A 15,999-nucleotide genomic window follows, 5' to 3' on the forward strand; every position below is an offset into this window, starting at 1 on the left:
CAAGATGACAATTTAGATCGGACCAGATCAAGTAGAACGGGCAATCTAATCGGTAGCAATTCTGACGAAGCTTTCTACGGTTCAACATCACTGACACAGCTAACCGCAGATAAACCACAAAAAGATACAAAACGTTGACACCAAATCCATTACGTTTCCATAGAATGTAATAGATCAATTGCTCTACGCTTAGGAATATACTGGCCTATTGTCAGGCTTTTAAATTTCCTGTGCCCTGAACGGGCTCGATTTTAGTGGTGTCTAATTACTCCACGATATATTGGTCTGAACTACAGCCCAGCGTATTTCCTACATTCTTTATCCTTCTCTGTCGTGTTTTTCGTGAATACTGTGAACTTGTATATACCCTTGTAATATCCTGTCGCGAGAGTTTTTTTTATGCAATATAATTATTATATTAAAACGAAAATATCTACTGGTTTACATACGTGTATGTGTATTTGTTTTTTATTCACTTTTCTCTTCCCATTCGTTAGTAAATAAAGAATATTTTTAGAGTTATATAACTGTAGCCCCACTCTGAAAAATTTTTGCTGATTGTTTAAAGTACGATGAGGAAATATGACATTTAGGTGCTAACAGTATCCCATCTTACCCCACAGTACTATAACTTAGTTTTTAATTTTCTTTTTAACTATACTGAACTGTATTTATAACAAAAATGTAATAGATATGTAATAAAACAACATGCCTTTTTCTTTCTGTTAATTGCAAATATACCGGTCATTTGGACAACTATCAAAAAGGAGCTACATGCAGGTATTGATAAATAACGATGTATGAGGTTAAAATGTTGTCCAATTAGAATAACCAACACTATCACGTGTTAAACCGGAATAGGGTAATATAACGTCAGAGTCCTGTAAACACACAGTGTTTATACGACTCTGCATAACGTGTGCCGCGTGGTGTCATAATATACCAAGCGCGTATACCCGTTTTTATGCACAGAAAGCCTTTAAACAGTAGTAAACTTTGCTATAATGTAACTTATATGTTACATAGTTACAACAACGAGCAAAATTATTTTTTAGAGTGTTCATTACTGTATTACCGCAAATGGTGATAGATAGGTCCTTTATTGAATTCAAAATATTAAAATAGCTCAATCCCGTTAATTTGTTAAAATTCACGTACAAGAGGAAAAATAAACTAATGCAACACAACTGAATATGTAATAAAACCGAAAATCTATCAGTATAGACTTTTACACTTCTAAACGTCCCCGATTGGTTTTCATTTTTTTCTATAAAAGGGCAAAGCAGACACCATTTACTACAAAGCCCATTGCGTCAGTTTCTCTTTGAGCTCAAAGCGAGTTGTTGTTGCAGAGCTCGTTAGGCGAGTGGGTGTTTTGTTGTTGGTGTAAGAGTATTATAACGTCTGCAATAAGGCTGCAGTCTCGTTAAACAAGTCGGCAGACAGGCGCTTGTTTCTGGCTGTTAAATTTATGTTTTTTGTCAGATAGTTAAAATATACAGTGTCTCTTTTAATATGGGTATTATACGAAAATACAGAACACGAAATTACGCTAGGGATAGTTAAACAGAAACTGAATGTTACCTGCTGCGTTAAGCAAAAGGTATTAAGCTATAAAAAGTTGCATTTGTATAAAAAAAGGGTTTAAACTGAATTTACTAGGGATAGTTCTTTACCAAAGAGATGAACGATGGAAATGAGCAGGTATGGTGTTTACTCGTTTTCTTGACAGATTCGTCTCATAAATCGTTGTTAGTGTTGCTTTTTTAACAGTATAATCAAGTCAATGCATGTTATACACAGTTATTAAAACTTTTACTTAAGATAGGTCTAGTTGAAATTAATACATTATAATAATTGGAAAAGAAAAGTGAAAAAAATATTTTCAAAATGAAGATTTACATTCAACTTCATGTACATTATTTCTAAAATGATAGTACTTTATTTGCAATAAAAGCTTATAACACTTATATATATATATTGGTTAATACCAAAAACTTTAGTTAATTTTATAAATTTAAACCAACTCTGTTATTTCAGGTTGTGCCTCCGAAGAAAAAGTCTGTTCAGTATCCTGACCAGCACTCAACAAAAAGCGGGAAGCAGAAAAAACACAGCAAAGCAATGGCACACGAAATGCAGAAGAGGGTTTCTAAATGCAAAGACAACCAGGACACTCGTTTAGACTTAAGCCAACTGGATTTGACGTCTCTGTCGACCACTATTAAAAATATGACCCAGCTCTGTGAAATTTTTCTCTATCAAAATAAGCTGGCAAAAGTTCCAGACGAATTAGGACAGTTAGTGAACCTGACTATTCTTGCTTTGAATGAGAATCACCTTACATCTTTGCCTGCATCACTGCAGAACTTGAAGCAGTTAAAAATGCTCGATTTAAGGTAAGCACATTAGTTCCAAATGAAAATTTTAAATGGTATTCTCCCTTACCGATGGCACCTAATTTAGATTTCGCTTCTTTAGGTATTTATCTAGGTTTTGGTTAAAAAAATTTTTTTATAAAATTAAGCTGGCAAAAGTTCCAGACGAATTAGGACAGTTAGTGAACCTGACTATTCTTGCTTTGAATGAGAATCACCTTACATCTTTGCCTGCATCACTGCAGAACTTGAAGCAGTTAAAAATGCTCGATTTAAGGTAAGCACATTAGTTCCAAATGAAAATTTTAAATGGTATTCTCCCTTACCGATGGCACCTAATTTAGATTTCGCTTCTTTAGGTATTTATCTAGGTTTTGGTTAAAAAAATTTTTTTATAAAATTCGTTTGTTATATTTTGACCGCCTAGTGACCACCATTCTATAATAAGAATACACAGGATTTTAAATGATCGAATAAATGTAAAAATAGGCAGAGTAAAAAATTGCGGTAACCATAGCAACCCGAATCTACTAACTTTAGTTGACAGACAATAAAATACCACCTATGAAATACCCAGATTTTGTGTTATATATATATCTTATGTTTTGAGTTGTAACATTTTCTTTGCGTTGCTGTATTTCCCAAGAATTGATCTACTGACCCAAAAATTGGTTTAGATTTTACAAAAAAATTAAGGTTTCTTAAACTAAAGGCAGAGATTTTCTCAGAGAATGCTTAAGTTTCATTGCATAGCATAGGCAAATGAAAATTTATATTTTAATAAAATGTTCTATCTCCTATATAAATGTATGTATTATACATAATACCTAATGTATATATATAGTTTTTTTGGGGAAGCAGATATGTTATTTGGAAATATAATGCTTTGTACTTAGTAGCAATAGCAGAAGAATGATGTTTAGTTATTATTGCTTAACCACACAAATTTTATTGCTTTTTTTCTTTTATGAATTATTAAAATGCAGAAATTTTAGCAATATTTGCTTGTTTATTTATTTTGGTTTTATAAATATATATATATATATATAGCCTATAGTACATTTATTTTACTATGCTTATTCTTTACAAGCACAATAAAAAAAAACAAATTTAACGAAACAAATAATGAAATTTTATTGAATCTTCCTTTAATGCATTTTTAAAAATTATATATAGCTGTATGCTGCATGTTTATTTGTTTTTGTTTTATATATATTTATATAGCCTATAGGGCTTTGGCTATTATGCTTACTTTATTATGTTTATTTTATTATGCTTATTTTTTACAGGCACAATAAACTCCGTGAGGTGCCCCAAGTGGTGTACCAGCTGCAGTCTTTACGTAAATTGTATTTGAGGTTTAATAAAATCACAACTATCGATCCAGCCATCGAAAACTTATCTAATTTGACTCAATTGATCATCAGAGAGAATAAAGTAAGAGAGATCCCCTCAGAAATAGGTAAGAGAAAGAAATGTGCTGCTGACATTTATACTGTAAATGGCAAAGCTATAAACGTTTTGCTTGTTAGTCGTTATGTGTGTTTAAGTATTTGTCAAACTGAAAAATGTAGTTTTTCTATGAATGTGTAATACATTCACTTAAATCATTTAGGTTTGTTAATTTTTCAAATTCACACCTTTTTTATAATTGGTTTAACCCCTTAGCAAGTTAAAATTATCTGATAAGTTTCACACCTTATTGTAGCGTGCTGGGATTTAATTTAACACCATTAAACATAAGTTACATAACTATATATAATTTTTTACAAAAAGTCTGAATAGGGGCAAATTCTTTGTACTAATACTCTTCTTTGCTTTAAAATTGATTTGAAATTGTTCAAGTTATTTTAATTATAGAAAAAATCCCCCGCCTACCTAATTTTCATGACGTGTGTATTTGATTAAAATCTGTTGTTTATTTTTATTCCATTTTAATTTTCCTCAGGCAAGTTGACACAGCTTGTAACAATTGACGTTTCTTACAATGAGTTAAAAGAAATTCCAGAAGAGATTGGTAACTGTAGGCTTGTTACTTTCCTCGATCTGCAGTACAATCGTCTTACTCAGCTACCGGAATCTATAGGTAACGTGTTCACACTTGTTTGTGTTTGAAAAATACCAGTATACTGTTACTGTTACACTGCTATGGTATGTGGATTAGGTGCTTTTTAAATTAAAGAAAAACACATCTTCTGTTAAAAGTGGCCTTTTAAAACTAAAATCAATTGAATTATATTTTTATTATTTATATATATCCAATCATAAAAAAGCTGTATATACTTGTAAAATATGTTGTAAATTTTTATTAGGTGTTTAGGCTATTAACTTAAAATTTCAAATTATACATTTACATATAAATATAAATATATATTTTTTTTGTGTTTTTTTTACCATGTGAGGCCATGTGTATATCTCTGCAGGGTGCCAGTTATTATATTATGGCCCCAACAGTAATTATTAATTATTTAAAGGTTAACTAAGGTCTTATAATTGATTTTTTGTTAAATACAATATCAAGCAGGTATTTGTTCTTGTTGTTTAGTTTAATTTTAGTATTCTTTCACAAAAATACTAAAAATTACACATGATATAAAAAAAATCCTACACTATATATACAATACATTGTTAATATTTAGTAGGCTAGGCTATATAAATATATATAGTGGAGTGGGGGAAGATGGGACACCTTTTCGTTTAGTTTAAACAACTGTGTAAACAACTGTCTATGGAAGTCGTAGGGTTTCTGTTTTATAATTGTTTCAATGTTTTTTGTTTACTACCAAATGGGATGAGAAAATTGAATGATTAGGTGTCCCATCTTCCCCCACCCTACTGTATCTATCTCTGGTTTCCAGAAATGAGTTGGGTTTCAGTTAAACTTATCATTGCACTTAATTGGCAGGTAATCTTGTGAAATTAAATCGTTTGGGATTAAAATATAATCACTTGCTTGGTTTGCCACGCTCACTACAAAACTGTGTCCTTCTCTCTGATTTAAATTTGGAAAACAATGATATAGAAACCTTACCCGATGTAAGTACTATTTAAATCCTAATTACATATATAGGCTATATAATATATATATATACACGGTTTTCGAATAACAGACTGACAATACTATTTAGGCCAAATATAATATATATATCTTTTTTATACAAATGGTTTGACTTGATTTTGGTCTGTTTCTTTTCATACCACCATTGTTACCATATACTAGGTTCCTTTATTATAAATGTTTATACAATATTACTTTATTTAAAGCAATGCTAAAATGTTGTGTTTTGGGTAGTGGTATTCTGTTATTTTTGGATGCATTTGTTAATGAATAGTATTCGTCATCAAGTCATGTAATGGTAAAATGAGTAAGGGATTTTATTTATATTCTTCAGCTACTTATATTTGGAATTCCACTTGTAAACTTTTAATAAACCTTTATCTATTTTACTGTGAAAACTTTTAAACAAACTCTTGATAACTTCTTAATTACAAAGTTTTCTCTTCTCATCTAAATTTTTAACGCTTTTCAGTTTTAACAAAAGTGTTATTTTCTAAGTAAAAAAAATTCTGTTCCTTTTGAATGCCTGTGAAGCGTGACAAGGAACAAATCTCCCGCATAACTTAATTTTATTTTGAAAGGGCTTTCTGAGCAGCTTAACCAATCTTACAAGTGTAACACTGGCAAGGAATAAATTCTCCTCGTACCCAGTTGGTGGTCCTTCACAATTTACATCTCTTGGTACTCTTAACATGGAGCACAATCAGGTCTGTATAAATTGTAAAAATATTTAAAAATATATATATACATATCTTCAGGTATATATATATTTTTATATATATATATATGTATACTTAAATTTGAATTCTCAGTATCACAAAGTACTGACAGTGCAGAATAATTTTTGAACAAAAAATTAATCAGAATTTAAATAGAAACTGACTAACTGTATCACATTTCATGATTTAGTTAAAACGCTCCGGATTGTATATTTTGAGATTCAATCATGTTTTGCTGTTTGTTTATTTAGTTTAATTTAAATTTATTTAATGGTTTTCCTAAAAATTGTTTAAAGTAATTTTTAATTTGCATTGTTTTTATTAGGATTTAATTTTTATTTTAAGGTTTTTGTTTGCTTTATTTTTTATTAATTTTTTTGGTTTTAACTAAAAAAATAAAGTTTTGACAGTAAAATGAAAATAAGCAAATGTCTCACAGCAGATTGAACATATTATACTTGTTTACATTACGCATATGTTGGCCTGTTTAAAACTCTTAATCCAACATCAGTGATTGTCATTATATATGAAGTCATTTTATGTTGTAATTCGCAAGTCAAAACAAACCTATGTGACTATCATGCTACGTCATTTCAACCTTACGTTCTGCTTAAGTTAAAGTGGTTGAATTACGCAATTTGAGAATAATTATAATCGACAGCGAACAAGAGCTCTCTTGTTGGTAAAATGCAAATACTCATTGTTGTTACTGCTTACAAACTGCGGCTCTAAGCAGAAATGTGGCCGCCACGTAATTGTATTGTTTAGTGTATGCTGAGCGAAAAACAAGTTAAAATTAATCTGTAATTAAATTAAAATCAGGCAATGTACACCTAAGGCTGTTATGCCCATTAATTTGATCATGTTTCTAAAAATAGTTAAGGTTGTGGTTTCTAAATCTCACTTTCATGTTTATCTACGCAGTGGAACATCTCTGTTAATAAGAGCATTGAATTCTCACTTACTGAGTGATCATTTTTCACTTTTGAACACTTAAAACCATATACAATTATCACTCTAAATAAAGTTTGCAATCTATGATTGATTGCTTGGGATAATGTCTAAAGTGACTCTGATTGTTTTGACATCGAGTGCTGGCACACAAATGGATCCTAAAAAATCCATTTTCTATCTTGCACTGTAAGTGCCATGGTGCTGTTGAGTAGAAAACATGCTGAGGGCATAATACCCATTAAATTTTAATGACTTACCAAACTTTTGCATTAGGTGGTACATATTAAATCACAGACTAATTCACTACCAAGCATGCATCTACTGTATATAAAAAGCTAGTTTTTTTTTATTATGGCGCCAACACTCTAACTTAATTTACTTTTTTATTGACATAGACACGTCATAGCGTGTTTAAAATCAAGTTAAGATCGATTTCGTATTTCGCAAAATGCTTTGGAAGGCAACCGTATAATAACAGCCTTTAAATTTTCAATTGAAAAGTTCTAAAGTACTAGGTTGGAAGTTTTTGCGAGGCTGTTGAAATGAAATTTTTTGTTGTAATTACGCCGTGTCAAAATGAGTTCGTGATAATTTACGTTGAAAATTGGGTGTGTCTTCAGTTAAAATGACATTTCTTTACTCGTTTACTGTGAGGTTCTCTGATTTCTCTTCGTTTCGTAGTTTTATTTCCTAAGGCCAATTCTATTCACTGTACTTGACAATTTGCTCAGCGTAAATGTGTTACAAAGGAAATGGCAGTCAACCGCACTATTTACTGTATCTTGGAATTCCATTGTAGTTTTGAAAAATGTTCCTTTGTTTATTCCTTGTACCTTTTTAGAACTATAAGCACATGTTGTCATTGATATGATAATTTTAAATATCCCTTTTTTTTCCTATAACTTATGGAATTGTATTAATATTAATATATTATATATATATATATAGATTTTTTTTGTGTACAAAACGAGAAAAAAACTCTCAGCTACTTTAATGGCATACAATTTATAAAATATCATACAATTTTAGGTCTCAATTCATATCAAATTCCAGTTATATTGACCAAACTTTTTTTAGGTCGACAGAATCCCGTTTGAAATCTTCTCGCGTGCTACCCATCTCTCTACATTAAACATGAGAAGCAACCAACTCACGTCCCTTCCACTAGATGTTGGTTCATGGAAAAGCATGGTTGAACTATGCCTCAACTCAAATCAACTAACCAGACTACCTGACGACATAGGGAAGCTACAGTCTTTACAGGTGAGATCTAAATATAGCACGTCTGATCACCTGGCAGAATTATACACGTAAGCTGAGTTAGGTAATATGATGAAAGTTGTTGTTTTGCATTGCACAACTGACTAGTAAACAGTGCACAATACAGTTTTGATTTAAAAAATGCTTCTGATTTTAAAAAGCTTGATAAAAAAGTTAAAAAAAAATAGTTCTTTATCTAGAATTTCATATTATAGTTTCCTAAGCACCAGAACTAGATAAATTACATTTTCAAGCGTGTCTATTTCCAAGAAAACCTCTTGTCATTGAGTTATTACCCAGCAGTTAAGAACTCAGTTCTCAGTACTTGGTTTGAGTGGCATGCTGCTTTGTTTTCTATTTCAACCACAGACTAACAACAGTGTTTGCTGTGCACCAGATTAAGTAGGCGTTACTCAAATTCCACACTGGCTGTTCTTTTCTAGATTATGTGTGCAAATTTTGCACAATATATAGTAGGGTGGGGGAAGATGGGACACCTTTTAATTCTATTTTCTCGTCCCCGTTGGTACTGAAAAAAGAACTTTCAAAATATTATAAAACCGTATCCTCTCAACTCCCATCAACCGTTGTTAATTGTTTAAAACATGATCAGAATATCTGAATATTATTAGTTAAAAGTGTCCCATTTTCCCCCACAGTACTATATATCAAGTTTTTTTAATCTTTGTAATATTTTCATGCAATGTAGTTTAACCCATAAACTACATAAACATTTCAACTCAAAATGCAGTTTAACCCGTTGGTTTTAAAAATAGGGAATCTTGTTGTTTAATGTGGTGAATGCAGTATACTTTGACTTTGTATAGGTGCCAGCAGATTTAAAACTATCTAGGCCTAAAATGAGCTTGCTAAAACAAATGATGTCACCCTGTTAGGTAAAAAAATAAAAGGCGCGATTTTACCCTAAGCTCCCTTACGGTACGCCTATAAGTGTGTATGCGTTTTCAATTTTAGGTTAGTGTGTAGAAATAGCTGTAGCTGATAACTTGGCTATGCTACATAGCTGTTCTGCTGGGAATAAACTAGTATGCTAAAGCTTTCATTGCAAATTGCACAAAGTGCTGCACTTCTATAACCAAATAGAACGTGAATATCAAATCCAAATCATTAGACGCAATCACGCAATAACTTGGCTGGGAAATTGATTTTAATCTAAATGATTGATAGGTTTTAAGTTATAACATTGCAATCATTGAATGATACTAAACAATTACAGCTTTATGTCTGTATTATGATCAAAAATGTGTGTTATCAAAACAGTGTTACGTGATAAGACACTGCATTTCCTGGTAACTTCACATTCTCTTACCTGCCATTAAATGTGCAGCTCTATTGTTTTCAGTTTGCTCATAAATTATAAACTGCTACAGCAAATAGCCTGCAGAGACATTAATGATGTATTTAACAATGCTTTGCTCAATGTTTTGTAAACATAAGCTTAGGTTGCTCTCGCTCAATCGTTAACTATTTTATTATTATTTTTTTAAAGGGTAAGTCATATATATATAACAAGAGGTACAGAATATAACATTTAGACATGGAATATACTGTTTCTTAAGAATGGAATTTGCTAATGAATAATCACTTTTATAAAAAAGCACTATGATAGTTTTAATATTATATATATATAATATAAAAAAATAAAAAAAATAACAATTTTTGGATTTTCTTTTATAATAATAACAATAAAATGGAGCAAAATGCTTAATTTTTAAGTAATCCAATTTTCTGTTTTTACACATTGGCAAATAGATAAGATGGCGTTACAATCACGGTGCAAAGGGTTTTTTATTTGTGAATTTTAAATTTGCTAGAGTATGCATGTGGTAATATAACTAAGGCATTTAATCTGTTTTGTTTCCTGTGAACTCATTAAAAATTTACAAAAACCCGCAAAGTGAATCCGATTTCACAATATTAGTGGTTTCTACCTTGTTATTTTAAAAGTAGAATAATATAGTGGTTTAGGTAAAGACCTATCAATTATTTATCATCGTGGAAGCTTTCACACCCAAAATGAATGGATTTAATCCCTTTATTGACAGCAGGATTCAATTTTTCGATCATAATATGAACTCTGTCACATGCAAAGCCTAAATCTACAATATAAAGTCATAAAAATTGACAAATAAATTCCACGAATCTGCTCCTGATCTGGCGGTCTTAGAATTGAACGATTTTTGTGTAAAAAAATAGTTAGGATCTGGTGCTACGAAAACCCAACAGACTAAAATCAAGTTAAACAAATTTTATATTAAAAAAAACACAGTTATAAAAATGCTATTAAAAATTATGTAAAACCTTTAGCTCCTCTACAGATCTAATGTAAGATGAGACATTTTACCCCAGCTTTTAAAAACAAGGATAACATCAAATGTTTTGAAATCATTATTTTGAGCATAAAGTAAATTTTACCTGATGTTAGGTGTCCATACAAAAAAAAAACATTTTTGGAGATTGCTTTTTCATAGTGTCCCCAGATTTTATTAGCAGTTTCACCCAAAACTCAGAAACTTAATGCACGCTTAGATTAAACCCCGCTTTTCTCCTATAACTTGACTTGGTTTTCTAGTTATATTTCTCTTTAGGATTGTAAACGAGCCAGTTTAAACAGGAAATGGTTGGTTTGCTTCCCAAGAGACCCAACATCCCAGGCTTCACAAACGCCTTGCTATTTCTCTATGCATATTGTTGTCTATTAAAAATAGTCTACGATGTACATATATCACAAATGCTATAATGTATAATATTGGCTATTGGAAAAAGTATATATATACATGTTTTTTTATGTGCCACCTTTTTTTTTAATTACAGTAGCTTAGATTAAAAATTTTTACTTACAAAAAAATGTCCAGAAATATTTAAATTCTTCAAAAATTGCCCCTCCCCATAAATTTTGTTAAAAATTGAAAAAAAAACATCATATAGAATTCATTGATCATTCCCCACAGGTTCTAATGGTAAGCAACAATTTGCTCCGGAAGATTCCGGGATCGATTGGTCAGCTCACCAACCTCCAATGCCTCGACTTGGAGGAAAATAATCTTGAGTCTCTACCTTCAGAAATTGAGCATCTTACTCAGGTACCCATTTTAAATTTTATTTCCCATTTTTTTTCAATTTAATTTATAATTGTTTTTTGGAAATTTTGAAATGGTTGTTTTTGAAAAACCCGATATACAGCACATACAGTTCAAAATATTTCTGTGGCTTAAATGGTTTCTGTTTGAATAAAAGAAATATGCATGTCACAACCAATTTATTGTATTTTTTATTGTTACGCAACAAAAGGCTGTAGCCTTGGCCTTGCCTGTGGCCTATGTGTTGTTGTAGTATATATACGTAACCAAGCCATGAAGTGAGAAATTATAAATAATACTTGGCGGTTTATGCCAAAAAAAATAAAATTTTACACTACGCAAAGTTACATACCATGTCTAAGGGCCACTAAGGCGTTATTGTAGCAAACTAGGTGTATACTTCACTAATGGTAATACATACTGGATTCTGTTTGAATAAAAGACTGATGATGCCATTTAGGCGAAAAATATATCTTTTTTGTTATACAATGGGTTGGACTTGTTCGTAGCACCAGACCCTTGCTTATGCTTACCCATGCATTATATACACAGCTCCGTAAGCTGAAACTTCAAGGCAACAAACTGACGGTTCTTCCGCGTGGTCTCGGCCACTTGTCCAACCTTACAATACTTGCTGTCGGGGAAAACCAAATGCGGGACCTCCCCAACGAAATCGGTAAGTTCTGACAAAATTAAATTCAAAAACTGGAAGGTTTGGAATAAGATTTTTAAAAAAACTTGAATTTAAAATTATAAAATACCTGTTTTCAAATATTTCGGATTTGACCTTTCAACTGGCGCCTATTTTTGTTGGATTTTTTCGATATTGACCAGGTCTCATACATCCTATTTTTTTTTTGTTTTTTTTTAGGAAAGTTTGTTCAGTATGTAATTATCTAAATTTTGCTATTTTTAAATTTTTGATGCAGTGTAGCCAAATCCCCATGCTTGAATAAAATGGCTTACCAGTTAATTCTTCTGTGGTATCTTATTCTATCTTTCCTAAAATTATCTCCATGCCTGTTCTAGGAGTTGTATTGTTTCCTTAGTATTTCCAACAACTGTCAATCAAATTTGAACCGCAGCCGCTTTGTGCAGTTGATTTCATAGAAACTGGTAATCGCAGCTCATTAGTCCTCGCGAATAATTTATAAGGTGGTTTTTAATGTGGTTTTAAACGCAGGTGAACTCAGATTCACTCTTTCTAAGTTTATATAGTAGGGTGGGGAAAGATGGGATACCTTTCCGTTTAGTTTTCTCTTTCCATTTGGTAGTAAACAAAGAACATTCAATTAATTATAAAACCATATCTCCACGACTTCCACAGACCGTTGTTAATTGTTTAAAACACAATCAGGCTATTTGGATATTATGTATTAAAGGTGTCCCATCTTCCCCACCCTACTATTTAGCAAAACATGTAAATATATAAGAAATAACCAAATTATTTATAAGGACTTTGTCTTTGTGTATGTAAGAATTTTCTAAAATTTTTTTAAACTCTGTAACTCAAAATCACTGTAACAAGCATTATAAACTTGCCCACTCCACTAAATTCTATATACCCATATTAAAACCAGTTTCTGATACATTTTAGAGCTGTTTACACTCTGCACAAAACTCTCACGCCCCCTCTATTTTTTGCGGCGTAAATTACTTGGAAATCTTGCCATACAATCCTTCACGCCTCATTTCACACCATTACTTCTAGGTGGTCAGACAGTCATGTCTTATTCAAAAGCCAAAACTTAGATGAAATTGCTTTTTTCACGCTTAACTGGCCATTTGCCCGCGGTGAAAATTGAAAATTTATTTTTTTGTTTTTTTTTAATGCATTATCTGTGAGGTTATTTAATTAAAATTAGGAAAATTGTTTTATTTTGCCATGGTTTTCCATCATATTTATATTTAAGTGACAAATATATTTACAATTAGTGGGAAATTCTAGATTTGTGCCACAATTTTAGACACTATGTGAATAAAATAACGTATTTAATAATCTAGCCTGTGAAGGAAATGAACTTGTTTTAGTTTTATAATAAAAAATAGGCTTGTGGTTTTTGGTACGCATTATGCTTAGAAAAATTCAAGATTTACTGTAGATTAATATTTTAAACTTGTATGAAACAGAACACCCATGTTATGCGAGTTGTCTTTGTCCTGCCACGCGAGGATAAAACAAGTTACATTTAAACCAGCAATTTTTATACTCTGAAAATGATCTGATTTTTTTGTTCTTAATTTTAGCAACAACGATTAATTTTCTATTGTTTTACCTCAGGTAACCTGAAAAGCCTGGAAGAGCTTTATTTAAACGACAACCCACTCCAAGTTTTGCCGTTTGAACTGGCATTATGTACCAAGCTAGCACTCATGTCTGTAGAAGACTGCCCACTCTCCCAAATCCCCACCCTTGCTGTGGAAGGTGGCCCCAGCACCATAATGCAGTATCTGCGAGTAAAGGGACCATATAGAACCATGGTGTAAGGGCGTTGTATGTCATCTGATCAAAGCCAACTTCGAATCCGCTCATCGAGTACGTCAGTCGCATTTTAATCATCAGTCGAAACAAAAAACATTGAATCAGCATTCTGCTTTTTCCCACCACCTTCCAGTATTACGCTGTGACTTTGTATTCTGTCACGCCAAATTCATCGTTCAAATCTTGCCAGCAAGATAGTAGAAAACCCGCTTTCTATCTATCTCCTCAAACCATCCAAATGTATGTAGCTGGCAAGTTCATAACATAACATCACATTCGCCATTCCTGTCCCACCCTTTCCCATTGATCTTTTTTTATTGCACGGCTGTTTAAAATCATGCTTTTTGTTCAAGGCATTTTTACCCCAACTTGGCCTTTTATTGCTTTTTCTTTTTTTAGCTCACCGGCGAAAAGTCCGGTGTTACACAACTCCATACAGTCAGTGTTTTTCGCCGTAAATTTTTCTTAAAATTCGTTTTTTTAGCAATAACGCTTAATATTGGAGACTTGGCACACTCGCACATTTGCTACAATAAGGTACACAGTTTTGAAGCCGTAATAAATCAGTACAAACCCTCAAAACCATAAAAAGTGTTCCCCAAATTAACCCTGCTTCCACGCCACACTCACGCCACCGTCTGTTAAGTTTTTTTACTTCCGATTTTCTCGCACATTTTTCAAACGATTTTTGCAGGTAGTGATTTCAATTGAATGCAAAAATCGTATTTTTGTTTAACGCATGGTAGACCACGTTCATGTAACAACCTGTACAGATATCTTTCAGTTGTCAGCCACCTAAAATTAAGGCGAACTCTATTTATCTATTTAGTAGAACTAATTACAAAACTCGATAGCGAACCTGTTTTAATTTCACAAACATTTCAAGTGAATGTCGTTGACCATTCATTTATTTCTTCGAAAACCGTTCAAATATTTTTTTGCGTCACCACTCATACTTGTTACAGAAATCAGTGCTAACATTTTTGCCAATTTAAGCGTTTGTGTTTTGTTTTCCCATTTCGTCCATGAATCTGCACTAATTGTTTGTTTTCCCGCCCACGGTCCATCCGAAGAGTGTAAAGCGCCATGTGTTCGACAAATTTGGCGCGACCCCTATCCGCTGTTTTACATGCTACCGTAGTTTGCGAGAAACAATAAATTTACGCCTTTATTCTGGCCCCCATATCTGTGTATTTGGTTACGAGCATTCTAAGGAAAACAGGTATGCAAAAGTTTGCGCCAAACATAAAAGTTTAGTGACAGATGAAGGATAAAACATATATAATGGTGGTTCTTAAAACTTGTTTGTATGAACCCTTTTAACCAAGATGCTCATCAGTTTTTACCCCCAAAATATAAATGGCGCCCAGTTTAATTCAGTTTGTCGAGCCCCAGCATACACAAACTTATTCATAAGATTTATAATGTTGTTCATGTTTCGACCATGTTTTCTTTATATTTTATTCGTGTTTTGTTTAAGTTTTTATTCATGTTTTCTACATATTTTATTTGTGTTTTGTTCAAGTTTTATCCAAGTTGTCTAACAGACATAATTAAAAATCCTAATAAAGAAATTAAAATTGGAGTTTCAATCTCAACATCCAAACTCTCATATTTGCACATTCCTGCATCATCTGGAAGAGGAAAGTCGATTTCATTTTTACCCCTCGGAAATTTTCCTATGTACACGGGTACACAAGATTTTTTATATTTTCTCTATGTACATGAGATTTTTAATATTTTGTTATGTATACGGGTAGTACTACACAAAGGTTTTTTCATATTTTCTCATGTATCCATGTAGGCTTAGTGAGATTTTCATATTTGCTCATGCTCTTTTATTTCCCATATACCATGTCTCGTCAAAAGCCAAAAAAGTTAGGTAGCGTAAATGTAACAATCATAGCAAAAAAAAACAAAAATATATAAATATACAGAAACTAAAAAATTAAAAGAAGTGTTTTACGTTTTTTTTTTAAGTCCATTATATTTTTCTGCACCACCTATATAGCTTTGTTTTCACTGCTCAGGTCCAAGGTACTTGATT

General features: G+C 32.0%; 1 protein-coding gene across 1 annotated transcript; it reads left to right on the forward strand.

The window, feature by feature from the left end:
• Nucleotides 1–1,343: 1,343 nt before the first annotated feature.
• Nucleotides 1,344–15,135, forward strand: LOC149732372 (uncharacterized). The gene is made up of 10 exons (XM_089883767.1): nt 1,344–1,704; nt 2,041–2,399; nt 3,668–3,840; nt 4,327–4,464; nt 5,284–5,414; nt 6,018–6,143; nt 8,187–8,372; nt 11,342–11,473; nt 12,023–12,146; nt 13,752–15,135. The coding sequence occupies exons 1-10, from the start codon at nt 1,684–1,686 to the stop codon at nt 13,955–13,957; spliced, it is 1,596 nt and encodes a 531-aa protein (XP_089739893.1). The 5' UTR covers nt 1,344–1,683; the 3' UTR covers nt 13,958–15,135.
• The last annotated feature ends 864 nt before the right edge of the window (nt 15,136–15,999 follow it).

This window comes from Ciona robusta, chromosome 8, assembly GCF_009617815.1.
Source record: "Ciona robusta chromosome 8, ASM961781v2".
In the NCBI taxonomy this organism is placed as follows: Eukaryota; Metazoa; Chordata; class Ascidiacea; order Phlebobranchia; family Cionidae; genus Ciona; species Ciona robusta.